Source organism: Hirundo rustica, chromosome 15 (genome assembly GCF_015227805.2).
Source record: "Hirundo rustica isolate bHirRus1 chromosome 15, bHirRus1.pri.v3, whole genome shotgun sequence".
In the NCBI taxonomy this organism is placed as follows: domain Eukaryota; kingdom Metazoa; phylum Chordata; class Aves; order Passeriformes; family Hirundinidae; genus Hirundo; species Hirundo rustica.
The window spans coordinates 5,301,985-5,328,708 of NC_053464.1; the positions used below are offsets into that span (position 1 = coordinate 5,301,985).

The 26,724-nt window shown below is 40.0% G+C and overlaps 1 protein-coding gene across 1 annotated transcript in view; it reads right to left on the reverse strand.

The window, feature by feature from the left end:
• Positions 1 to 26,724, reverse strand: part of USP7 (ubiquitin specific peptidase 7) — a 69,785-nt gene that overhangs the window by 26,835 nt on the left and 16,226 nt on the right. Inside the window, exons 2-6 of the mRNA XM_040078720.2 lie at positions 12,556 to 12,660; positions 6,554 to 6,752; positions 5,047 to 5,185; positions 4,246 to 4,334; positions 3,423 to 3,531 (exon numbers count right to left, since the gene is read on the reverse strand). Coding sequence (XP_039934654.1) covers positions 3,423 to 3,531; positions 4,246 to 4,334; positions 5,047 to 5,185; positions 6,554 to 6,752; positions 12,556 to 12,660 — 641 coding nt within the window. The remainder of the gene's footprint in view (positions 1 to 3,422; positions 3,532 to 4,245; positions 4,335 to 5,046; positions 5,186 to 6,553; positions 6,753 to 12,555; positions 12,661 to 26,724) is intronic.

A 26,724-nucleotide genomic window follows, 5' to 3' on the forward strand; every position in this document is an offset into this window, starting at 1 on the left:
ACTAGCTAGACTTACACCTTTGGTTTAACAAGCAAAAGTTATTTCTTGCTTTAAAATATCAACACCAGAACAAGTCAGCACCTTGATGAGTCAACTTTAAACCTTTTCCAGTACCAGGTTTATGAACCTCTTTAAGAGGGGGTGTCACTAGCTAAAGGTAAAAACAGAAGTAGTTGAACAACCAAGTCTCCAGTCTTCCAAAACTCTATCATCAGCCTCTACTAACTTTTTTGAACATCTTATAAATGCTTTTTAAAAAAACTAAATATATAGATACTTGCTATGTTTAAACAAATAGAAACAAGGCATGAAAATCAAGTCATGAAAAAACGCAAACGTAGTCAGTGCTGATACATTCAAAAAATTAATACTGAAATCCTAAATCAACAGCAGGCTAAAAATCAACCTTGTGATTGACTCTTCCATCAAAAATGCATAAAGTGGAATTCAGAATACCTTGACAATTAATCAAAATCAAATCCTTTGCCTTTAGTTCCTATTTTTTAAAATGTTTTTCTCATATACCATCTGGACAATTAATTCCCTTCCTATATCTCTCAAGTAATATTCAAATAATAATTTACAATTTGCTTATAACTACTACATTCCAGCTGTCATTGAATAAAAACACCAGTTTTATTTCTTTGGAAATTCTACATGTGTTATGACAAAGCAAACATTTAACACAGCCCTCCTTGGCTCTTCATTCTGTTTCTGTATTTAGGTAATATTAGAGCTCTCTAAGTCTAAGTGTTTCTCCACACTACCACTTTTTAAGTATTATTCTCTCCAAACCTTTATTTTTCTGCCTTACCCTCCCAAATTCTGAAAGCTTGACCTCAAGATAAAGGAGTGAGACCTTCTGATCCATGTAAAAAAGCAGGGTTTCTTATTTAGAACCTGAGAAGTTCCTTCACAAAATGAACACAAAGAGGGATAGGGACATGTATAGGCATATTGACAGATATGAGAAAAATTATAGACATTTATATAATAATAGAATGGTACAGGTAACTTTGAACACACTGCTTAAAGCCAGGAATTACTTAAAGAAGGAAAATACTGTGCATGAAATTCCAAGGTTAGGTAAAATACACTGGATAACTTGAAGAGAGCCTGATGGAGAGAAATGGACCAGTGTTTATTATTTTAATGCATATATATTCTATAACGTTTGCAAGGGAATCAGCAAAAAGTTCCTAAATGCACTTGAAAACAGTTCTGAGACAACTCATGTAACAGAGCCCAGGGTCACACCTGGACCCCTCTGGGAGGTCACCACTGCCCCTTGCCTACTGGACCGTAGTCAAGCACATATCTATCAGTCACAAACAACAAATAACAATATGCTCTAACGTGAAAGTTCCTTCCTTTATTCCCTGCCACTGAAGACACCTCTTGTTGCTTAAAAGGGAGGTCTCATCCCAAACACCCAGAACCTCCCATCTGTTATCTGGAAGCAGAGCAGAGAAGAAAGGACCTCTCCATCAATCCTCACCCACGCTTCCCCAGGGCCTGACTTTCCATAGGTACGTGCCTGCCTTTGCTATTGTTCATTGCTTCCCCAGCTCTGCTCCTGACAGCAGCTCCTCTGCGAACAAAGCTCTAAGTAACAGCAACGGGAATCATTATTTCTTCTAAGGAAGGAAAATGCGCTGAAATTATGGAAATGGTGAAAAGCAAACCGAGGATACCACACGTTTTATTTTACTTTGGTTTAAGAGGAACAAGTTCGGTCAAAGTGAAAACAAAAATGTAGAAACTATTTTTTTCAGACAAGGCAACAAGTGATTCTTCCTGATCTGTACCAATGGCAAACGAGTGCTAAAGCTGTCTAAAACTGCCACTGTCATCTGTTCTGTTTGGGGGGCTCGGAAAACCTGAGGAATGAGCAAGGAATTGAACATTCCAGCTGATGTGCAGGAACAATTTCCATAAAGGAAGCTGCAGCTACCAACTCCAACAAATTAGGTTTTTGCATGTGGTCACTAGGCAGATATTAAGAGATGCTAAAAGCTGCTTTTATTTTGGGACTAGTGGAGAAGTGCAGGGAATGGCTGGTAAGATAAGTTCAGTTGAAACCAATCTGTACTACAGAAAGAATTTCTTCTTCACTACCTCACAGTAGATATTGATTTAGCGACTACAAGACAGTCTTGAACAAACTACTCAACTGCATTAGATGGAGCTATTACAAAAACACTTTTTTCTCTCAAGAGCAAAGTGAAGTTGTCCAAAAAATAAAATGCACAAACATTGAGTGCTGAGCAAAAAGAACAGGCATAATAATGAATGATAAACTGAATGAGTAAATTATACCTCCTGCAAAAAAGGAACAGGTGCATAGTGTAAAATGAGTCAAGTACTTATCTGCTGTCCATGGCACTGGGAAGAGCTCAGTTACATTCTATTGGAGTTTGAGATTTTTTTTTTTTTTTTTGCAGCACTTCAGAATAAACCGCACATTGCAAAGAGAAAAAAGAAATGCCAACTGGGACACTTACAGGCCACAGGGATATAAATAGTAAGGTGGTGGGAAATTAAAGACAGTGGAAAGCAGGTACATTAAAAAGGAAAAGAAAGCTTAATTGAACTGCAACAACTAGTATACATAAAAGAAAGTTCAAGTTAGAACAGTTAATTTTCACTAAGAGACAGACAGTAAGTGCAGAAATGCACAGAAGGATGATTAGGATCAATAGGAAACTCCAATATCAAGTCATCACTTCCGTTTTTAATCCCAGTAAGGGTACTGCACCATTTAAAAATGATACATTATCTAGTGTATTTTATCCTGGCTTTAGATGAGATATTTATTAAAAAGCTATTTAAAAAAGTTCTTTCCAGCACAGAAGTAACATCTACAGTAAAAAACAAAATACTACTAAAGTAAATAAAAATTACGTTGTTTAAACTGCTGAAAATACAATGCTTTCCATCACTACAAGGATGGCAACCATAATAACAAAAAAATTCTTCTGCATAACAGGAATTTCAAGATGGAGCAAATGCGTATCTTTGTGCATTGTTTATGGGCTGAGAAGCCATAATTCCCTATTTTAACTATTTCAGAAAAGTGAAATTGCTTCCATCTTTTATCTGCAAGATTTAACTGCTTTGCCTGCCCCCAGCAATTCCTAGCAACATTAACATACAATACAGTCCAAGAAACACCCCCTAAGCTCAGGTCTTCTCCAGGTGCTCTGCCTGCTACAAAAAATACAAAAGCTTGTGTTTGACAAACTACAAAAGGGAGCTTCCTGTACTGTGCCTGCAGTAAGATGTGCATCTCCATGTAAGTCACAACTCCTCTGAAAGGATAAAGGAGGCAAAAGGATCACACAGATCTGTTTAGAAGCATTTATAAATGCTAATCAAAATAGCCAGTGTTATAATCTCATGTTCTTTCATGTATTACTTACCTTTCGTAGCTGATTTGTGAAAAATAAAGTCTGTAACAAACTGTTCATGTAACAAGTTGCTCCCTGGTTCTTTAAGCCAACATATCCTGTGTGCTTCTTTGAATCCCACCTAGAAAACAGTTTGTGGTTAAAAACAAGAAAGTTCTGTATTCCAATAATAAAAAGTGTTTGTTCTAAGGTAGTGCTGCTGGTGGGTATCAGCTACTCTCCACTGCTACTGAAGGTTCAAATAAACTACACTTCACTGCTGCCTGCCAGTAACAACAGCCTTTGCAATGAAATGCTTAGTGACTTTATTACTTTTTTTTAAAAAAAAACGTGCTATATGGCAGGAAAATTATGTCTTATGAGAGTGTCCTGGAACTCAGAGCTGTACTTTTAAGGGCAAGTCTGCACCTCTGTACAACCCTGTTGTTTACAAGTGCCATGAAGGAGAACAAATGAGATGAAGCAGTTTTACAACTGTAAACCAAGGCAAGTGACAAAGCAGAGCCACTTGGCTGCACCTGAAACCCCATCAGCTCCCACACCACAAATGCCCAGGCCAGAACTGCAGAGGTGTTAAAACACAAACCAACTCACACAGAAGCTGAGGCTCCACAACATTTTGCTGACTGATACAAACAGAAATTGAAGCTATACAAAATCTCTATGTGACTATAAAAATATTGCACGTGAGAATTCATCAACTGGTAGTGACAAAGTGAGAATGTCTGATGGAAGCTACAAATGGCAGTAACACAGAACACTTGAATGATCCCAACCAAAACCACTAGAATTAAGAAATTTTAATATTGCTTTGTTTTTAATCCAAGACACTTACGCCACTCCGTGCGGAGCATCTGCTTGAACGTAGACTTCAAAAGTAACTTTGTCCTCTTCTATAAAGCCTTTCTCAGGATCAGTAACTTCCTGTGAAACACATATGACACAGGAACATGAAAAGTGGAACATGCAACATGACTGCAGTGAAGCATCCAGTTAGACACCACTTTCTAATTTCCAAGCCTAAGCTATCAGTAGTAAAAAACCGAAGAAGCAAAACTGAAGAACACTAAAAGCAGTTGTTTTTCAGCTTACAACATTTTAATTCTTTTATAGTGTCTCAGTGCAGGAAACTTGTTCCTGCATTTTAAGGAAGTTTAACTGAAGTGTTTCAGTTTTCAATGATGTAAGGGTTAGTAATCAAATGCTCTGCTTCTTCTGGACAATATTCCAAAACCTTTGCAAATGCTTAAAAAGTTGTCACAATTCAAGAGAAACCTAAGTAGTATTATTAGGGCATTGAATATACATGTACATATACACAAAGAGCATATGGAAATGCAAGCAAATTTATGTTGCTTCAGAATGTCATTGACTATCACATAGTGGTAAAAAAACACAAGCACTCGAGCAGAAAATAATAATGAGGGAATGTTCAAATTACAACATATATAAATCACTCTACAGAAATCAAATTAATAGAGTAAGAAATTGAGAAAAAAATCTACAGCAATGATAGAAAAAAATAACAGCTTGGGGGGAAAGAAACCCCTTTGCTATCAGCATCTCAGTATGCAGGAGTTACAGGTACAGAACTGCTCCTATATAGGAAGAGATTAATACATGTCCAATTACTTACACTCCAGGCCATGAAGTTAGAAAAGCCCCAGTCATTCTCCTTATGAAAGAACAAGTGACTAATACGACGACTGAATGATTTTTCATCATCCTTGTAGTTTATTATCTTGAGAACTGCTTGTGCATGACAGGACCATGACCTATAAATACAGAAGAAACACTTGAAACTCCTTCAAAACCAAGCTTTTTATAGTCGTTACATAATTTTTTTTGTTAGGGATTTTTGGTACATTACTTTCACACACCGGATTTCTTTCCTTATTAGATGTTAATTGTTATTGAGGGCATAAACCTCTGGGGCTTTCTGAAGCCACATTATCAACCTGCAATGGAGATTTTCTTACGGCAACAGTGTTGACAATAAAGTGTGTCAGTGACTTGCAGGTTGGTTTAAGAAGCTGACAGCTCTTCCAGGTGAGTTAGTTCTGATCTGCCCCACTGCACATAGATGGGCCAACTCCAAGTGCTCTTGGTGTCTATGGAGTGGGAGGTCCCAGCCTTTGGTAAGGAAAAGATGAGGAGCTTCTACCTTCCTTCCCACAAGATAAACTCCCCAACACTGATTATCTCAGCAGCACTTCTTCATGCCCACTGGTGTTTAAAAGCACCCTACTTGTGCACGGCAATCAGTCTGGGCACAGCTCAGACAAGGTCCTGTCACTGCCTCATGCAGTGGCACTGCTTGCTCACCTCCACTGGCTGCACCTTGGTTGGTACTTCTGAAGATCACATTAATCTTTTTCTGTAAATACTTGGATGTGAATCACATCTCCTGTGACTTTTTAATACACTTACAACTTTTTTCTTTACATTCTGCCCTAAGCACTCACCTTTACATTATAAAAACATATTATTCACAGTAAACAACAAGCTTCGTGAGATTCACTGCTAGAATGGAGCTACCCTATTGGAAAGGACACCTGAGAGGTCTGCACTCTTCCGGGATAAGCTACAGGAATTCCCCAGAAATTTGGAGTTATATATAAAATTTTTACTTTTATTTACAAAAGTGGTCAAAGGCACCCAATGCTGATTTGCATGCAGGACTCCAAGAACACACACGTGTTCAGATCTTGCTGGATGAGCCATGAACTCCACTTAAGGAGAGGAGTCATGCCCTGCTCTGCCTGCACTGGTAGCAGTTACCTGTTCACATGCTTCACAGGGCAGCATTTATAGCTTGGCATGGTTAGAGAAGCTCCACTTTCATTTGAAATAAACCCAGAACTTTCTCCAGGCCAAGAAAACTGTCAGTCAAAGACTTCTCCTTCAGCAAGCATATATCTAAATTCTATCACAAACTTCTAGTGGCACAAGCTGATTTTAGAGGATTATTCTCATACTTCGAGATTTAGAAGGGTGGGGGGTAAAGGGCACACAAACCTTTTCAAGAATTCTCTCCTCTTGCAGAAAGCAGGGAGAAGAGTTTTCTTGTAGGTATTTGTATTTCTCGCAACAGATTAACCAGTATCAAGTGAGGGCTTGTACAAAAATTAAAAGGGTCTTACGTGGAATCAGATTCAGCATTGCACTGAAGGAAGAATCCTACGCTTTTTTGGTGTGGTCTGTCCGGGTAGAGCCGTGGCATTACCATGATCTTCCATGGCAAATTCCGTACGAAGCAGGGAGGGCTGAGCACTGACTCACTCAACCTGTTGAAGCGTTCCACTGTAAACTGAAATGTTGCTTCTGATCGCCAACTTGTATCTGTAACGCACAAACACACACCACTGTTTGAAACACCACACCTTCTTCACTCCAAAATCACCAACATCATGTAACCTGAGCACGTTTCATGTAGTGGGATGTGGGAAGCAACAAAAGCTTCCCCATCCCAGAGGGACAGTGAACGACTCAATTACTGACGTTTCAATTTTTTCATTTTGAAAAACACTGCAACTCCATTCAGGCAAACAGCGCACTGCAAGACACATTCCTTTTCTACACTATTTCCTTAACTGCTTCTTTAGCAGTAGGATTTGTTACCACTCCAGTTTCTTCTAAAGCAGCAGGTGCGGTAAGACAGAAACATCAAACGCTCTACAACAAAATCACAGCCCACTCTTAACTGTTCCTGTTGTGTAGCATCTCCACAGCCCAGTTTAAGTCACTTCCCTGCATGAACCCATACGCACAAAGGAATTTTACAATCTGTTCAAATGCCCTGTTGATACCATGCCACCATTTAGTTGCTTTTGGCTCGCAACAGTATATTTTAAAACAGACGAATGCCATAGGTTGGTTGTTGGATTTTTGTAAAATCGTATCAGTTTGCTGAAAATTAGCTCAAGAGTATGGTCCTGTTTTCTTTGTGCTATGCAAGGACTTTAGAGATTTTCAGTGGTCTAGCACATAATTAAATGAGACTTTTTTTTTTTTTTTTTCAAAGAGCTTATTTTGACACACACAATTAAAGTAATTTTGCCTTCTTCCCACATACCCAGTTCTTCACCTACCACAATCTGTTCTGCTTCTGTAGTACACAGCTATAACAGGGTGCTGGAGACTGTGACAGCTTCAGCAAGGCTCAAGGCCAGGCTGTCTTTACTGTGACACACCTCATACTGCACTTAGGGAGGGAGAACCCGTAATTTATCCCAACAACTCTACAGGCCAGGGATGCATAAGCCACTCCTCGCCTTTTGCATGGCTCCAGTCTGACACTCGTGCAAAACGGAATCCTGCTGGCTCTGAGGAGGCTGGACTAGCACACAGGGCAGCAGGCAGCACCCACGGTCACCCTGCTGCTCTCACCGCACCCATGGGGGATGCACAGCTGGAGGTGCATCATGCATGCAGCGACACCCAATTCAACTGCAGCTGAAGGTGTGTCACAAATGCAGCAACACCCAACTGAAATCAAAGAGCGCTGAGGGACAGCAACACTGAGCCAGAAATCAGATTGTGAAATTGTGACAAGGCACACAGCACAACAAACATGTTCCTCCCATGCATGGACAGCAGTCGTTTACTCAGCTTGGCACAGCACCACAGACAGCGCTGAATCATTTTTCCAAAACACAGGTGAGTCCTGATTGCTACCTTACTTAAAAAATGGAGCACTCTTGATTACAACATGCAACAGGGTAAAGATTATACACTTCATACAGAAAATTACCAAGTTCTATCCACAACTGCCAGGGAGCTATGACAGGTTTCTTTCGTCTCCCTTGTGAAGCAGTTTTCAAGCACTTGTCCTACTCCTGAACTGCAACACCTAGGATATTTTGTGTATGGCCTGACAGCCCTGAGCATTCCAACTGACCCTTGAAGGTAGTACAGCCCAAACCTGCTTCCTGTCCCCTCTACTCCTGCAAAGACCTTTGTGTTGCCCTGTGCTGTCAGCCTCCTCAGTAACACAAGAGTTCAAAGGATTGCTTTGTCCTTTTTCCCTGCCTGGAAGTGCAGCTAACTAACAGTCTGTCACCTACTCAAAAAATGCTCTCTTCCCAGTTTCACTACTCACTGCCCATTGACAGAGTTAAGAGCTGTACTTCTACACCCAAGAACCTGACAGGCTGCAGACAGAGGAGCTCTAACTTGATTTGCAGCCAGGATAAAACAAATCTGTAACTTAACAATTTAAAATCAGTCTTGCATCACGAGTACCTCAAACCAACTTGAAGCCACCTCCCTACACACAATCACTGTATCAGTGCTTCTGGGCACAGTCTGAGCTTCTGAAAAACGAGCCAAGTTTGCTTTCTGCCTCCTCTGATGCAGCTTTCAGAACACTTCAGCACAAGGATGCAGCAGTGCTGCTACAGTGTCAGCTAAAAATGCAGCCCACGCAGCATCTGCAGATGCTTCAGAGAAAGTTTGCCTGTATTTCTTGATTTCTTTTCAGGAAAACCTGTGCATGAGAGCTCACCAGGGAATGGGAACTCTTCTCTGTAAAATATTTGAGCAAGCACTAGTAACTGCTCCATAAAAATGCAGCCTTGTAACACAGGTCAATCCTAAAATAGAAGTTTCTTTAAAAATAACAACCCTCCTTTCTTTCCAGTAGGCCCATTTTTTCTTGGCAAGTATAATGGGTTAAAGGATGAATTTTATTAGAAAATGAAGTTTACACAGCAAACGTGACAATTATTTTGAGTACATCAATAAATAAAGCCTTTTTTTTTGCCATCATGAACGTGTCCTCCAGATGCCAGTTAAAGGCTGCAACTGGCAGCAGGATAACTTAGTAGTGACTGGCAAGTGAGACTTTTATAAATCCCAGAACTACAAACTGAACACAAGGTAAGAAGGACTGATCCAGCTGACAATACTTGGAGAAATTACAATGGAATGGACTGTCTTTGCTATGTGGAAAACATTTTTTCGTTGATGAGATGAATGTCACATTCAGTATCTTAAGAGAAGAAAGATCCTACAAATCAGAGATCCAAATACTGAATATGTTCCATTTTAAGGCTGAAACACATATTTAAATGTTGATACTTTTGGGAAAAGCAGATTTCTTTATTCTCTTAGTAAATGTTGATACCTTGAAAGTGCACTGGAGTTATTAAAATATTCTGAAACTGAATTATTAATGGAGAAACTGGCTGAATATTCTATGAATATTTTAATAATGATCCAAATACAGCATGCAATACCAGCATACGGCTAAGACTGATGCTTCTGAAAGCCTTCTTGCCTCCGCAATTCTTCACAGAAATGAGACTTCAGGAGGTAATGGCAAAGCTGTGAGTTTATGTTCAGCTAGGGACCTTCTGTTTGAACTTTAACTTCTAAGAGAATTTATTCTATGTGTTGCTTTGAATACTGATGCACTTGCAAGCAAGTTTTGATCAGAGCCTTGTTTTTATTATTTTTTACTTTATTTGCAGAGGCTGCTATTCCAGCTTTTAAAGCCTGGTTCATTTAAGTCATTCTCCATACAAAGCACAGCACAGTCCTTCAGCTGGTTCTTTTTAATTGCTAAGACTTCACACAGAGCAGCAACAGGTACTGGTCACAGCGCTTGAGAGAACACAGCCATATCTGAAAGTCCTGCTGGTGGTCCACTGCTGCTCCCGTTCCCTGTGTCTCACAAAGCCTGCAGCTTGTTGCCTAGCAAAGGGGATGAGAGCTGCACTTTTTTCCCCCAATCTTATCAGACATTTCTTTATGTGCTAAGCTGGAAGAACAAAATCACCTCAAAAGTTTCTTGAACTCAGAGAATCACCAGAAAGCTGATTTCTATGATCCAGCTGGAAGCATTAAGCTTTCATCTTCCTGTTCACCTCTCTCACAGGAATCATTAAACTCATTAATTTCACTGAAGAGGTATCTAAATTCTCCTCGTGCATTCAGTATCAGCTCAGATTGATGCCCCTTGCTATGAGTAACACCAAAGGAAAACTGCGTGCTTATCAGAGAAGCCCATATCTCCCATCTTCCCTGTCTTTGGAATCTCTGAGCTATCCATTAACCATGCACATCATGCTGCAAACCAGGTTAGTGAGAGCACAAACAGCAAGAGAGCAGTTGCACTGATGTGTAAATAATGCAACAGCAAGCAACTAATCTGATTTACAAGATTTGGAAAAGAGGCATCATCCACTTACGTGATGCAAGTCTTCAGGAATGCTTTTGCAACTCTAACATTTTGCAATAAGACTCTTTTCTATCTGTGTCAATGCACAGCTGTAGCAGCACCAACATGTAGCCAGACACTCCTTATTCAAATGTGATAATGAGGAACTCTTAAGAGTACTGCTTAATAATCACACTTGAACCCTGAAGGATGCCCTTCTGCAGAGTGGCCCAAGCTCCAGACCACGCTGGAAGTCCATAAAGGCATGAGAAGCTTTCAGAAGCTTCCTGTGAAACACCTTCAGGTACTTCTCCCTAGTGCAACATCTTCAATATCCAGTTCTGAGAGGAGTCAAACAGTTGTGAATTGACACAAACAGGTTCACGGTAGTTTTGCAGTTAAAGGGTCAAAGTTATTCTGAATGAAGAGGTGAATATCTGATTAGGTGCCAATACTGATATAGCCTGGCTTTCATCAGCTATTTCTGCAATTTAAGTTCCTATTTTGGCCAAGTTGCACAAGTATATATAGATCAACTAGTGGACAAATGGTTTTTCTAATTCGCCAACGTCTTATGTACTGGTTGTATCAACAGCAAACACTATCAGGCTTTCTGCATATAAACATCCCTACCAAGAACAGAACTCAAAGAGATCTGTTCTAGCCAGAACAGACTGGTGTCAACCCATGTGGTCTTCTCTTGCCACCCTCTAAGTATCATGGCCTGACAGACACAGACATTTAACAACTTTTATTAACAGTTTTTGAAAAGAACAGAATTCCCTGTTTCAGTCTCACCTATTTACTCTGAGCAATAAATCAAAACCCTCTGAATGAGATTAGGTAATCACAGAAATAAAATTCATAGGCTAAGAAGACTACATTTTTCTTTCACTGCAAGACTCTAGTCACAGAAAACTTCATCTTAGCCAATGATACAGAGGTGATTCAACCATGAGATGCTTTTGTTCTGAATTTAAACCCTATTCTCTTCATGGAACATTACTATTTTCTATCAGTAGTCTATGTTCCTTGAACACATGAAAGCAAGCATATTTTCGACCTTTAACCTCAAACTTTGATTTTTCTGGGGAAAAAAAAAAAATCACTCAACATTTTTGCATGAATCTAAATGTCTAAGCCTAGTCCTAAATGTACTCTCAGAAGACAGCATGGGAAATGGAACAAATCCCACTCATATGATGTTTTCCTTCTCCCACCGCAATTTTACTTCATTCTTCAAAATAAGCAGTCCCTGCCCATATCCTTTCCTAAGAAAAAAAAAATCATTGCACATTTTCCTCACTACACATAACAGATTTAGAAACTTGTTACCTTTCTTTAAATATCCCCAAAGTTGTAATTATTTGATCTTCTGCAACAAAATGTACACCATTATTCTCATTTAATGGACCAAGAAAAAGACTTCAAAAACACATGTCCCCTTTTATTAACAGGACATTAATACACAATTTTTCATTTGCTTTTGCAAGTAAAAATAGGCATTAGAACTGAGAGCAAAAGATGTTCCTCAACAGAACAGCTACCACTGACTTACCATACAAAGACAAAACCAGAGCACAGCTGCCACCTGACATGAGAGCAGGACAGATAAGGATTCTAAACACCTTGAAGGAATTGCATAAATGATAAAATTACCATTCAGCAAAGCCCAGCTGCAGCACCTTTAAAGGGCTGTATCACAAAACATAACAATGGACAGAAGCACTTTCAGCAATTTTTAAATGAGTACCTAGACAGAAGTTCTAGTATGAGTACCAAGTTTTCAGAAGTCTAATCCTGTTGTACAGCTACGTCAAAGGGATACCTACACAGAAAACCAGCAGTCATAACTACAGAGGGATTCATTTTTTTAATGAGCTGCAGATCACAGGACATAGGTAAGAGATGGACCATTTTATCCTCAAAATCATAAAACTACAGAAGCCAAAAAACCAGTGCATTTATTGAATATTTACTTACCATCTTCCATGTCTTCCTCAGTGTTGTTATGTCCGTCAGCCATCGCTACATTCCCATTAATGACAGGATTTTGAGTAATTCTTGGAGGATCATCTGTATCTCCAGCTAAGACAAAACAAAATATGTAAAAATTAATCATGTAATTAATGATCAGAAATTAACTTTTTTGTCTCAGGTTTTGTTTATGAGACACAAATTATGCACACTTGGCACAGAACAGTATTTAGTTAAGTAATTGCTCAACAGTTGTACTGGTATGTGTCTAATGAAAATTCCCCATATAGGTTAATATTTATGGATGAAGAAGAAGGTCCACATTAATGTGGGATACAGATACACAGAACATAAACTGACTTTTAAGTTTCCAAAGGGCCTTACAATCAGCATCTCATAATCAAGTCTCATCAAATAACTTTTTCTTTACTTTTTCTTGCATTCTTACAACGCAAGAAATTTTTACATCAGTTAAAGTTTCTAACAGCCGACTTTCTAAACTAACAAGCTACTTTAAGACTTCTTCAATGTTACTGTTTTCTTAAGAAAAAACCTGAACCTCTAATAAATCTTACTTGGGGAAGATTGGAAAGGAAATCTTTTAGGATTAAGGAACATTTTAGATAGAACCTTTTCCAGTTTCTAGCCATCACTGCCATTAAGTTTTGCTCCAGTGACCATTACACATGTAAATGCTACTAAACCAAGAGTTATGAGACAACTTGATGAACTGAAACCCCACTATTTCTAAGGAGCATTGCTTTGATTGAACAAGCACCTTCCTGCTTCCTCCAACAACTGAACAACACCTCCTTCCACTGCTCCCACACCAAAAGCCAGTGGATAGTTTCAGCATGATTTCAGATAAGTGGATATATTCTTGGATAAACTAAACTAGGTTTTATCATCGAACTGCAAAACCTTTAAGCCCTTGCAACCATCTCAAGGACAAGCACTACTTAAAAGACACTCTAATTTAAAAAGTCTGATGCGTTTCTCATTGCCATACAACTCATGCTATTAACTTATATATTCCCCTACCCCTCAAAAGCCCCAAGGTCACGGATTTGTGTAAGCAGGAACGGTTTTACACCCAAAAGCTACACCCGAGTTACTGTCTGTGTGCAGTGCCAGGGACGCGGGCAGCCCGTGCCAGAGGATGGAAGCCGTTCCCAAGGGACACGGCAGGAGCCCAGCGCCAGCACAGCAGCCCGGCCGTGCCCTCGCCCGTCAGCACCCTGGACAGAGCTGCCCTCGCCACCGGCCCTGCCCGGCGCCCACCCCCTCCGCGCTCCCCACGGCCACGCAGGGGCCCCACGGACCGGGGTGCCAGGCTGTGCACAAGAGCTGCCAACGAGCCTGGACATCTGCCTTTTAGAGATCTGCAGCTGAGTTTCTCCTGGGCAAAAGAGACAAACACAAGCGACAACAGGAATTGCTGTGTGATCATCTCCCGAGTCTTTTAAAAGCCCCAAAGGTAGGATAAGGCACGGGAGAAGTGCAGTAGCATCAGTCACCAGGTGCTTCAGAGTCCTCCCTCTCCTCAGAGCACACCATGCTTCTGCAGCCTCGTTCCAATTCGCAGCACACAGGAAAATACTTTCACACCCGGCACTTCTATTCTGATTGTTTACTCTCCTAGTAAATCTGCACAAGTAGTAACCTCTGCCCTCAGCACGACAGAAACAGCTCAGGCTAGAGACTTACTCCTGGATTAGAGCTACGCTAGATCACAGGTGTAATGCTCACACGTGGCTTTCGGACACTTATTAGGGTGCAGCAGATCTCCCTGAGACACCAGTGAAAGGATGTTGTGAAACACACACTGTGCAGCACCCGCGGTAACACGTGCGCTCTTCTAAATCCTCGGCCTTAGAACAAAAGCAAAATCAAGGACGACTTGAAGTTTTGACTTTGTAAGAAGAAAAGGTTTGCAGAAGATTGTGGAGGAGCCTCAGGGGCCTCCTCAGCAGCTATCAGCAATGGCAATGCTGCACTAGAACAGCAAGTTAGAGATTTACTACAGCAAAATTATAGGGGGACAGGTTTGAACTCCTTCGAGTAAAGAGGAAGAAAATGACAAAAATTAGGAGTAAGAAGGAAAGATCTCCAATTTCATCTCAACATCCTGCCCGCTCCCCAGGTTTTTTAACCTTTTAACAGCACATGCTTGTCCAAACAGAAAGCTGCCCTCTGGGTCACTGCATTCTAGAAGCATACAGCATGTTCTCAAAATGCAACAATTGTTTACAATAAATTAATACTTTTTTTAAAAAATTATTTTTCCTCCTAAAGTCATCACCAGTGCAACTTAGTATGTGGAAACAAACTGGAGCAAACACCTGTGGAATAGTTCTGTTCTTCACTAAAATACTATCCAATGTTATCTTTTAACATGGAATTTAAATACTGACGCCAGGTTTCACAGGGAAAGAACTATCATTAACTAAGAAAATAAAGAGCTTTCTATGAGATACTGCTCTACATCCTCCAAAAGTATGAGGAGTCAGACATCACAGCAACAGCAATCAACTTAAACAGAGACACTTCTGAGACATACTGTTTAGTGATAAGACAAATGAACCATGATGAATGCCCCTGCTGCTTCTTCTGACATAAATGGACACAGAGTTTGTGATACAGCTTTCAGTATGGAAACCAGATAACACCAGTCAATGCTTTTGGCTACTGTAAACAAAGCAAGTATTTTAAATGCTAATAAAATTCAACTAATCCTTTACACAAACAAAACACAATCCCTCCTCAACAGATGTACCAGCAAGAAGTATAACAAAATACGTTTTCTACTAGGCATTGAAAACCAGTAATTTGTGTTTTCCTCTCTTGTCCTTAAGAGCTCATAGGAAAGAATTGTAAAATCATACCAAGGTTTAATTAAGAAACATATTTTCCTTTGCCTCAAGCAGAGGGAATGCCAAAGACTTATTCAAATTATACATTACAGGATTAAGGAAGAGAAAAAATACCTGTCCACACTGGCCAGGAAAACCATGCTACCAAACATACTACTTAATACAGTGCTGTCTTTAATTAAACCACAGTGTGTCAACATCAGTCATGTCATCTGTCCATTCCCACATCAGAATACCCAGTTTTAATGATATCCCTGGAATAAATTTGAAATTTTTATGAATCAACTGAAAGTTAACACAAACCACATCAATTAAGGAAGTATCACAACAAAGTGACTTTAAGAATAGGAAGAGTTTTTAACTCTTTAAATACATTACTGTGATATTAAAGTAATACAGCTTTCAATAGCAAAATTGTAGACGCTGTAAGACTGTTTTGTAAGCACTTGTTTTCCACCTCCCCAGAATGCAAACACATAAACCTTTGTAGATATTCTTTGGTTACAAAAAGAAATGCAAGGCAACACAAAAAATAGTGATGACAATTTCTTCTGAAATATTTAACATACCATTTTCTCTCTGCCCATGGCAACGTGTTGCAAATGAAAAAAACATCTTGAAGAGTTTACAGGGGGTCTCTGAGTTCAGAGGTTAAAATAACTTCCAAGAAGAGATTTCAGATACTAGTGAGTTTGTGCACAAAAAAAGAGCTTTCACTTAGTTACTGAAAGATCATGAACACTGAAATAAGTCTAAACACTGACATATGCAACTGGAACACAACTGGAGCATGATGCCATGGTTTGGGAAGCTGGTAAGAAGTGTCAGTCACCTTACACAGACAAATTACTGGATTATATATAAATGACTCTGCAGGTGCACACCTCTCATCGCTCATTAACTAAGTCTGTCACTGAAGTGTTGAGATGAAAGCCTGAAAGCAAACTGGTTATGGCAACTGCTGCAGGGGAAAGCAGGAGAGAGAAGGAAAAAAACCAACTAAATTCTCTGAAACTATAAACTTGCCATATAATGACAGACCCTACCGAAAATATATATATGAAAAAAATCTGCTTGTTATGGACTATGAGCTCAGTATTTTCATATTCAAATATTCACACTATTAAGAAATCAGAACTAAAATAGCATCAGTGACAAAAAAAAAAAAAAAAAAACTGTATTAAAAAACCCCTGTTCTGATAGACTCAGTCTGTTTAATAACATGAACTCAAGTGTCACTGTAAGATACATTGCTCTGTTGTTTTACTGTTCACAACAATTCAAATCTACAAGGAAGGAATCTCAGTTCGCCATTGTTTTTCCCTACTGATGAGAAAGCGGAAAAAAATTCCGTCAAGTTGATGTGACTTCTGGCATAACTTATATCCAGTTCTAAGACGGGAGCACTGCAGAGTGCTCTGTCCCTGAGCTGCAGGACACGTTGCTCAGCATAAACAGGTGTTTGCAGTCACGTGCAGCCAAAAGCTCCAGAATGACTCCACAAATGCAGCAATTCCACTACAGCAGCAACTGTCTCTATTTAACAATGATGGTGAGCTATAACTTTACTAAGCTTTCAGTCATGACTCACATCACAGCCATAGTCAGACTGAAAGATTATCTGTAATGTTTGTCACTGGCATTTGGAGCCAGCAGCCACACAGGAGAAACTGAAGCAGTCCCCACAGAAGGTTATGAAACATTTGTTTCCTTTTGAGGTTAAGGAGACCACAGAGGAGGTGTAATAGCGATACTAAAACTTGGTTACAGTTATCACACACATCCGCCTCACACTGGCAATCACTCTGACCGAGGACTTTTACAGTCCCTCCCTGCAGCAGTGCCACAGCAATCCTAAAATGAGCAGGGAATTGCACCAAGGGCAGCATCAGCAGCCTGAAGGGAGTCAGTCACCCACTGCTGGCAGCAGCTTGCAGAATGCCATGAGCTTTCACAGCCGGGGTCTTGCTTTTAGTGGGGGAAAGCAGAATACACCATGATTTTCTCCTCTCTTCTGCTGGACTAAACGGACATTCCAGAATGAAACCCTTCATGAAAGTTTTAAAAGGGCTTTTTTCTTTTAAAATACAAATGCAACACTACATATAGATATGGTAAAGGCGTGCGTGTGTGAATTCCAGTGGATGGGTGAACCTGCAGTAAACACTAGGAAAAGGACTTACTGAGCAAAAATATCAGGTGGCAGGAGATAAGAGTAAAGTCAGAGAATGCAAATGAGCAAAGTCCATGCTGTAGCAGTCAACCTACATCAGCATCAAGGATATCCACTACATGCCCAACACACAGTTCATTTGCATCTCAGCGTCAGGACTCAAAGCACAGCCCCCAGGGCAGCCCAGCAGAGTCATGGCCCTCTGTACTCACTACAGAACATCTCTTCTATTGTGGAACAAGCCATAATCTCTTCAAAAGTTTTAAAAAAATCATTATTTTAAAATGTATCAGTATTTAAAATATATCAACATCTAGAAGTTTACTTCAGTGTACAGTTTAAAACACCAGCCTGACATGGATAATAGCACACAAGTTAAAATAATAATAAAAAAAAATTAAGAAATCATCACTGCTAGAAATCATAATGAATAAACACCCTGTGATTTCAAGGGCTGTAATAAATATCACTCTTTAACCACCAAATTGATCCTTGCTATTGTAGCCATTGGGCAGCACATCAAAATACAAAATTGAGAAATTCCTAAAGCAGCAGTAAATGTCAGCTTTCCGAAGCAGTTACCGAACTGTTGTGGTGCAAAGAGGACACTAAAGCAACTCAAACAGAAAGCAAGAATAGTACTTCTTGAAAGCAAACAAGAAAGTTAGAAAAATGTGAAGAAGATGATAAACAAATACCTGCCTTGAGCTGGAAGAAACAATGCCAACAGGTTACTTTACAACTCTGGAGCAAAGACTGCCCAGACCATGCCTGTAAGGGGGCTGCAGGCACTCCCATAGAAATGGTTTTTTTGTGGCCGTAACAGCTCACAAGAAAACTTGTGGGCTCCAGCAGCTTGCTTCTCCAGAAGTCTGGAAACCATTGCTCTGAAAGCCAGATGAATAGGGTGGCTCCCAGGAGGGCAGGGTTTAAAAAGAATGAACAAAAAACCAAATAACCAGGCAAAAAAAAAAAAAAAAACCAAAACAACCACACATACCAAAATTAGCCAAACAAGCTCTCAACTCCATGATCTGAATGGAATTCATTTACAGTAGTCAATCTTTGAACTACTAGAAGTGTTCAGAGCAAAAATTTCCCCTCACCTGCTGTGAAAGAACTCAGCTTTTCTAAAGTAAGAGAAACCATTTGGCCTCTAATCCCTACCTGCAGTTAGAATACAAACACCACTTATTGCACAAAGGGACTCAAGAGAAAAGGAATTAAATGAAAAGCATTCTACGCAGTTTCATTTTTCCAAGACAGTCCTAGGTTGCTGTATTGAAAAATCTGAAGAAGAATCAAGCAATTTCTGTACTGCGGCTGCCTTTCAAAAGGCATCCAAAAATAAAGCAATTCACCTAAAACATTTCAAAGGTATCAAACAGTAACAGAGACTGAGATTAATTTGGCCAGAAGAATGCGAGGAGGGGAAAGGGAAGTACATAAACTCCCATGATCCTATGGATGAAGATGTAGATAACTGCTTGTGAATTTTATATTATTTGTCCAAACAGTTAAAAGTTAATCCTCCCAATAGCAAAACTGGGGGAAATTTACTTCGGTTTTATTTATTGTTTTTCTTTCTTCATGTTTCATTACTTGGTCCAGTGCCAAAAAAAAGGTGTATCTAGAAATATATGTACCTTAACAAGGAAGTTATGAAGGACAATGACTAAGTCTTAAAGGGAAAAAGCTTCTACAGAAGTATGAGGGGGCAGAGCCAAGCTTACAGACTAAGGGAGAAAGGTATTAGGGGTATAGGAAGTGAGGAGACATCCAGCTAGAGAAAAAAGGTTTAGAGATCTTCAATCCTTTCAAAATTTGCTCTATTATATCTATAAACAAAAGAGAAAAGACATTTATTTACTGACAAGCAAGTATCCAATGCTAAATCTTAAAACAAAACAAAACAAAAACCAGTATTATATGGAAGTCTCTTGCTCTCTAATTGTCATCTGAAACAAGTAATTACTACATTATTGACTGGGAATTGCAAATCTCCCACAGAAGGAGATGATGTTACACAAGACAGCAAATGAAGAACTGGGATGGGACAACTTCCTGGAAGCAGACTCATCCCTGCCATGCCTACGGAATATTCAGCAATGACTAGACAGACAGTAACAACACTGCAGCCACCACTTATTACACTGATCAATCATTATGTTGCTGTGCCTTCCATTCCCATCACTGGGTCTGCTCAGCCAAAGAGGACACTTTGACGAAGTACAGGATGGCCAGACTGGTTTCTAACTGCACCAACGTAACTAATGAATGGAACAAAACTGTATTACTAGATTACATGATTATTCTATTCTTAGATAAAACAAAGCAGTTACACTCTAAGAAGCCCCTGAACACTGAACAGCACACATGAACAATACCAGTCTGTAAGGTAAATAGTATCAGAAGCTTCATCCCACTGACAGTTACCTTCATGGGAAAATAAACAGGCGGTACAATGTAACTCTGTGGATAGAAAAATAGCTACGAACAAGTAACTTACACAGAACCTGCTCTATAACTAAGCAGTTTGCTGCAGCAACCCATTTATCTGCTGATCTTCAAAGACAGAAGCAGTCTGATAGCACTTTACAAAATAAAACCCTTAAAATGTCTTTAAAATGTGATTAATTTCCTACTGACACATAAAAAGCATTTAGGGTGTTATCAATACAACTACTCAGGGGACTTTAGGCTGCCATTGAAGAAGCCACCCCAAAAATCTACTGAAACCAAAAGTGACTAAATTACCTGCTTTCAGCAGTTTAACCCTTTGCTTTATGAATAATTCAATGTCAGATGAAAGATTGTGTGAACCAGAGTACAGTTTGGACACTAACAACATTACAACTTCATGCTCTTGCTGAAGAGAGTGTATAGGCAGCCTTCACATTTCAAGGGATCTTTCAAATGCTATTTAAGCCCCAGGTATTTAATAACTGGGGTAGACAGCAGCACTGGTGCGAGTTTTTCTTCAGTACCATGAAATTATTTAGCAGAAGATCCCAACCTGCCTCATTATCCTGGCTTTACGCATTACACAGTGTCACAACCTTTTGGACCTTTTAGCAGCCATTAGGACAAGAGGAGGTCTGCTGAAAAATCTTTCACAGTTCCTTTTCTTAGTCTGAAGAGCTTTTTCCGCTTAGGCTATGTGTCTAGAAAACTATCAGATCATGAAGAAAGGCAGGAAGACTGCTTCTGGCTACCCTGTAATACTCAAAAACCCAGTAACTACAACAGTTGACAAGATAAATTATTTTTTTCCATGATCAGGGAAGGCCAACACACCAGAAGTGTCACGAACCATTATGGCAGCAGCTCCTGGACTTGCACTACCTTCTCCTTGCTGTATCTAGAGCAGCAAGGCTACAGAAGCAACTACCCTAACTCGTCAGGTCTTGTCTCTGCACATTCCAGGGATGGCAGTGTGATTACATCTCTGCTGTGGCTCGGGCACTCGGTCCCAACCTACCGAACACACCCTAAACAATGTGTTTTTCCAGTATCACACCCCTCTGTTTTAGTGCTCTACTGAGTAATGGCCTTCCCCACTGCAACAACAAAGGCTCCCATCTGTGGCATCACTAGAGAGGCTGCGAAATTACTCAAAGAAAAAACTTAGTTCAAAAAGAGGAAAAGATGCATCCTCAGCTGGAACCAGGGCAGTCCAAAGGCTACAGAGTATTTATGTTTGTGTGACACTATACCCAGCACGCTACAGTGCTGTGGACATGTTTTTGGTGTGTTTAAGACAGACAATTAAACAGCAATTAAAATGAGTTTATATGGACAATAATATAAGCTCATGATGGAATTAGTGATTCTGCTCCCATTAGCACTTCCCTCTTTCCCTGGAGAAGTCTAGAAAAGCACACACCTCCGCCACCTGGACCAGCATGATTTTATTACTCAGATATGTAAGTTTTTCAGAACTCACTTCTGTATAATTTCGGATGAGTACGAGCCACAGTCTCAGAGAGTCTTGGGGTACACCTATTTAATTAAATACAATAACTGAACAGTCACAATATGCTTATGCAGCAAAAAGGTTTTGCACACTTACCAGTAGCATAAAACATTGCCTTACATGGGTATGATCACACACACCACTTGCCCAAACTAGCTCTGAAGGTACACTGCTTCTGCGCAGTTACTCTGCTACAGAGTCAAAATATTATTCACCACTATTTCAGAGTCTGTAACTCTGGTTTGAGACCAGATTCATCCCTACAGCAAATTGCACTGCTCACTCCTGAACTCAGCCTTGAAGCATGCTGAGTTTTGCTCACACTAACAGTAGCACAGGAAGGTAGCTTGAATGTATTTTCCTAATGGTGACATGATTTTTAAACTGCTGAAACACTGTTGATCTGTCCATGCTGGAGTTTAAAAGCAAAATTAATTTCCTAGTAGAGAACAACACTGGATAACAATATGGATTTGCACTGGAATTCATTTTATAGGCACTAGGAGCAAAAAATATAAACCACCTACTTTAGCCCCATCTTTTAATTTATCTTTTAACAAAAAAGACTACTCCAGGCCACAGAAACTGTGCAATGTGCCCAAAACCCTCACATTTAGGGATCTAACACTTCCAGCATTTCTTCCTGTTCTTTTCAGTAATGCTTTTAAAGGTCTTCCTTTTTTATTGGAGATTGTCTAACTCATCTTGTTTTCCCTCTTCCTTATACTCCCAGCTGTGCAGAGAAATGGATAGATACATAAGGTATTCCACGTTCACAGAATCTGACTCAGTGGTTGCAGGTAGCTGGTAGTTCTAGACTAGGCTTTGGTGAGAAGAGGGAAAGGCAAATAAATCAGATTCAGGAAAATAACATTAAAAACCATATAAAACTGTGAAGAAACAGGCAAGCACAGTTGCTCATATTTCCTTCTCATCTGACAACACAAGCCTAAATCCAAGTTTCTTTGATGCATAGTAAAGGAGTCAAAATCAAACACACTCACTAGAAAGTGCTCCTTTGAGGATAACTATGGAACGTGTTGCAGAGGTGGCTGTTACAGCAAAGCAGCCTGAAATCCCAGGCCAAAGCATCTCCAAACTTGATCCGGTAGTCCCACGGTGAATCTAGAAAAATGTAAAACCTGTGTCCCTGAGGACACACGGAGTGGGGACCTCTGCCATGCCACTGGATGCATACACTTCCTAGCTGGGATGCACAACTGGATGATCTCAGTAGCACAGTATCTGACTACATTTTTTTTCTTGAGCTGGTGGCTTCTGCAACCAAGAACCACTACAGGCTCTAATTAGCACAATGCACTGAGTACTAGAGCAATCTGGAATGTAATATGGAAGCAGAAAGATACTGTTTTTACAGAAGAACCGTAAATCAAGCCTGTCATGTGCTGGTGTGGCTTCTTCATAACTAGAGGAGGATATGGGATTTTCTACTACTTAAAATACACAAGGGACTTCATATTAAATTACCAGAATGCAATTTAAAAAAACAAAATCTGCTCTCCAGACTTTCAGCACATCTTTCCTCAGTCATCCAGGACCCCTCCTAGTCCACTCAGTCAATACTGCTAAACAGCCAGTTGATACCTTGTACCATCTTTATTCTTCTTGCTGTAACTTCTTTACTTCTCCTATACCTTTTCAAGATGGAGGAGGAAAGCAAGGCTGTTAACCAGGCTGCACTCGGTGCTCGAAATGCAGCAGCGCAGTGAACTTACACAAAGCATTCATTACTCCCAGTTCACTTCCAAAAGCGATGCAGTGAATGGAAGAAGATTCTGTGAGGAGTGCTGAAAAGGTACTGAGGCAGCGTGGCCAGGCTCAGATACCCTCGGGGTGTGCACAGCAGGGAAGGGAACCCGCCATCCCTCCCCTGCACTCGTGTTTAACATCAGCATCTGCCACTGACAAACCTCAATACACCAGGTTAAACGATTTCTGCTCAATCCAGAGTGGCTAATCTTATGCAAATATCCAGGAAAAGCATTCCCAGCTGTGGAGAAGCATCCAGGCAGTGTGGGGCTGGGAGCAGGATGAGCCATACACATGCAGGTGAGTTTGCTCCTGGCTTGAGCAGGGAACTGCTCTGAGCAGCCTCTGCTCCAAAGAAGCGTGCGGCAGTGAAGTGCAGAGCTGAACCAATTAGCGTGGGGCGCCCGGTGCTGATAAATCCTAACCTCACATCAGGGTCGCTTTTACCAGTGTAGATTAACCGTGGGGAAAACGACAACAACAATTAAACCATTCAAGGCCTGAGGTTTGAGGTTGTTTTGTTAAGTCCTTTATGTGAACTGATACACACGCACACGTGCACGGCCTGGCAACACAGGAACATTTACTGCTTCCTGCCAGCCATACAGGGAACACTGCTGACAAAATCATTATTTTCTACTGAAATTCAGTTTTCACTGTGTTTAGTAACAGATACATTTCAAGGATAATAGTAAACTATGATTTTAAGAGATTCCTGCTTAAAAAAAAACCAAAAACACTTATACTTTGAGTTAATTTTAACGTTTGTTTTTGATGTAACTAACAAGCAATTACGCTCTCATCTAAAATTAACAACTGCAAAATAAGCAAAACAAAAAACGTTCCTTTTTTCAAATGGGATTGTCTGGAAAAGAAGCTTTCTTGTTCTCTAAGACATAGACTTCTGAGTTCTATTCTCCACTAGCTTCCCAAATTCCTAAAAGACATGGTTCCCAAGAGCTTTTGAGGTTGTTCCTTAATGAGCTCAATTTTCCAGCCTTGCCTGTTAGCACTGTGCCATGGTCTACAAAAGCTTCACTGACAGAAGACGAACACAGAACGACTGTGCATGGAAGGCAGGTCCAGCTGGGACGGGAGATTTGGTGATGCCCCTGCCTTGAATACAAAAAAGGCTCAGAGCTGGTGCCCCAGCGAGCAGAGACTGTGGGGTGGTTTACCCCATCCTGCTCCCATTTGGAAATCCCCTTCCCTCCATCAGTGTCCCCATTTTGACTGAGTCTCCATGAAGATTTTGGGGTCTAGACACTCCCAAGAAACCCCAGCCACTAAACTTCTGGCCAGCCTTAATCTACTGAATCATCTGCCAGGTGGCTGCTTTCTTCTACTTTGTAGCACGAACACTAGCGATCATTAAAATAATTTTAGAAGCCTTAACAGAGCACTGATCCAAGAGTTTTCCTCAGTCTCTACAACAGAACCATTAAATCCCAAAGCAGTTTACACTTTCTTCAGCATTCGTTTTAACTAAGATTTAACCTTTATTTTCCCTTTCCATTCTGACAGCAACCTTTCTACCCCCAAGTGTTAATGCAAGAAAATTATTACTTAGGCTCTAAGAAAGAGCTGATTATTGTTGTAAAATGTTCTGAAGATCAGCTTTACTTTACTGCTTTGAAGATGAAAGTTACTGTACTGAAAACATCCAAATGTTAGCAGACACCAAAATTAGCACTAAACAGTGTTAATTATTTAATACCGTCTACATGGAGAACAACTTTCTTCAAACAAATAACACAGCTGAAAAACTGTTTTGTATGGAATCTCGGGTGTCAGTCTCCACTATTTACCACGGAATTCTTAAAAGAATGCAGGAGAACTTTATAATCCTCAGTTAAGCACTCCACTGACAATTTTATCACTTTTCTTTGTCAGCAATTTTAAGTCGCATTCTTTTCTTACTGAAAACAAAAGAAAACTTTTAAGTGACTGAAAAAGCTTTTCCTGTTTAACTATTCAGTGTTAAATAGCCAACCAGCTGTTCTGGTGCCAAACAGGCTGCCATGGGACCACGGAACCAAGTCCCTGCTTCCCCAGGCCTATTAGTTAAGCAATCACAATCAGGAATGAAGTTATACTTTGTATTCTAGAGAAAACAGTGTACAGACCCAGCCATATACAGATTTTGAGGCTAACTTGCTTTTCCAAATCCTAACACAAACACACTGAAATCCAGGAGGCAAAGAAACTGCTGTGTACTCCTCCACAGGCGCACTAGCTGTGAACAGCCAAATTCAGATCTCCAAACCTGAGCAATTTGTAATACAAACAAGAATAAAGAAGAACCTACTGATATACACTGGAACCCCTCTAAACCAGCAATCTTTTAGAACTGCATCACAGACAGAGCTTCTTGAACCCTGTACTTCATACAGTAACCTCTGCAGCTGTTAACTTCAAAACTACACGGTTTATGAAAACAACTATTTCAGAAACAGAAGATTGAGAGATGCATTCAAGAAGGAAGACCTCATACCTATGTAATTTAATTTTCGTTTCATTTTAAAGAGCAATCAAATGGCAGGGGTGGACGGATAATGATGCTTCTGATAGATTTTATTGCATATGGTGGGGCTCTAGGATATTTCAGTGCTCTTGGTAATGTCCTGATATGTCATCGTCCCAAACAATCACCCAATTCAGTTTTCCCTGGTAAAGGGAGACAAAACAAGTTGGTCAAAATTCTTCTCCTTTTTCTTTGGAAAACCAAGTTACTTCACATGTGGCAGCAGTTATAATTAGCACATTTTTCACCAGAAATACATTCTGAAGAGGAAGTTGTATTTCACTGCTCACATGTTTGTTGCATATTTACTTTCTTACTACATATTACATTTATTTTTTTGTTTCATAAGCCAAATCCTCAGCCAGTATTTCAACAGCTTTCTGGACAACTATTCTTAGAACACAAAGGCAACAAAACAGACTAGAAACACATTTTAGGACAGTTGGCTACTGCATGCTACTCAGTGAACTACATCTTTCTTATGCTTTACAGAACACCCTGATTCCAGAAATCGCCAATCTCAATACTCTATTCTTTCTGGCAAACCTCCCCAACTACTTCTATTTTCACTTCACTGTTAGTGCCACTCACCTGAAGCAAATTTTGAGGACGTTCAAAATTAATTACTGCCTTCCTGCTTTGCCTCTGGCTAGAAGCTGGTATAAACACCACCACCGAATTAAGCTGTATCTCAAATTCCTTATTCTACCAATGATGAACGATTCTTCCTTTGTCTCAGGACAACACAAAGTCCCTTAAGTTTACTCCACACCCTGTATTTTTCTCTCTAATAATGCAGCATTTTGTGGTCTGTGTCATCATCACCACTACAACCTCAAACACAGCTGGGACAGAAACC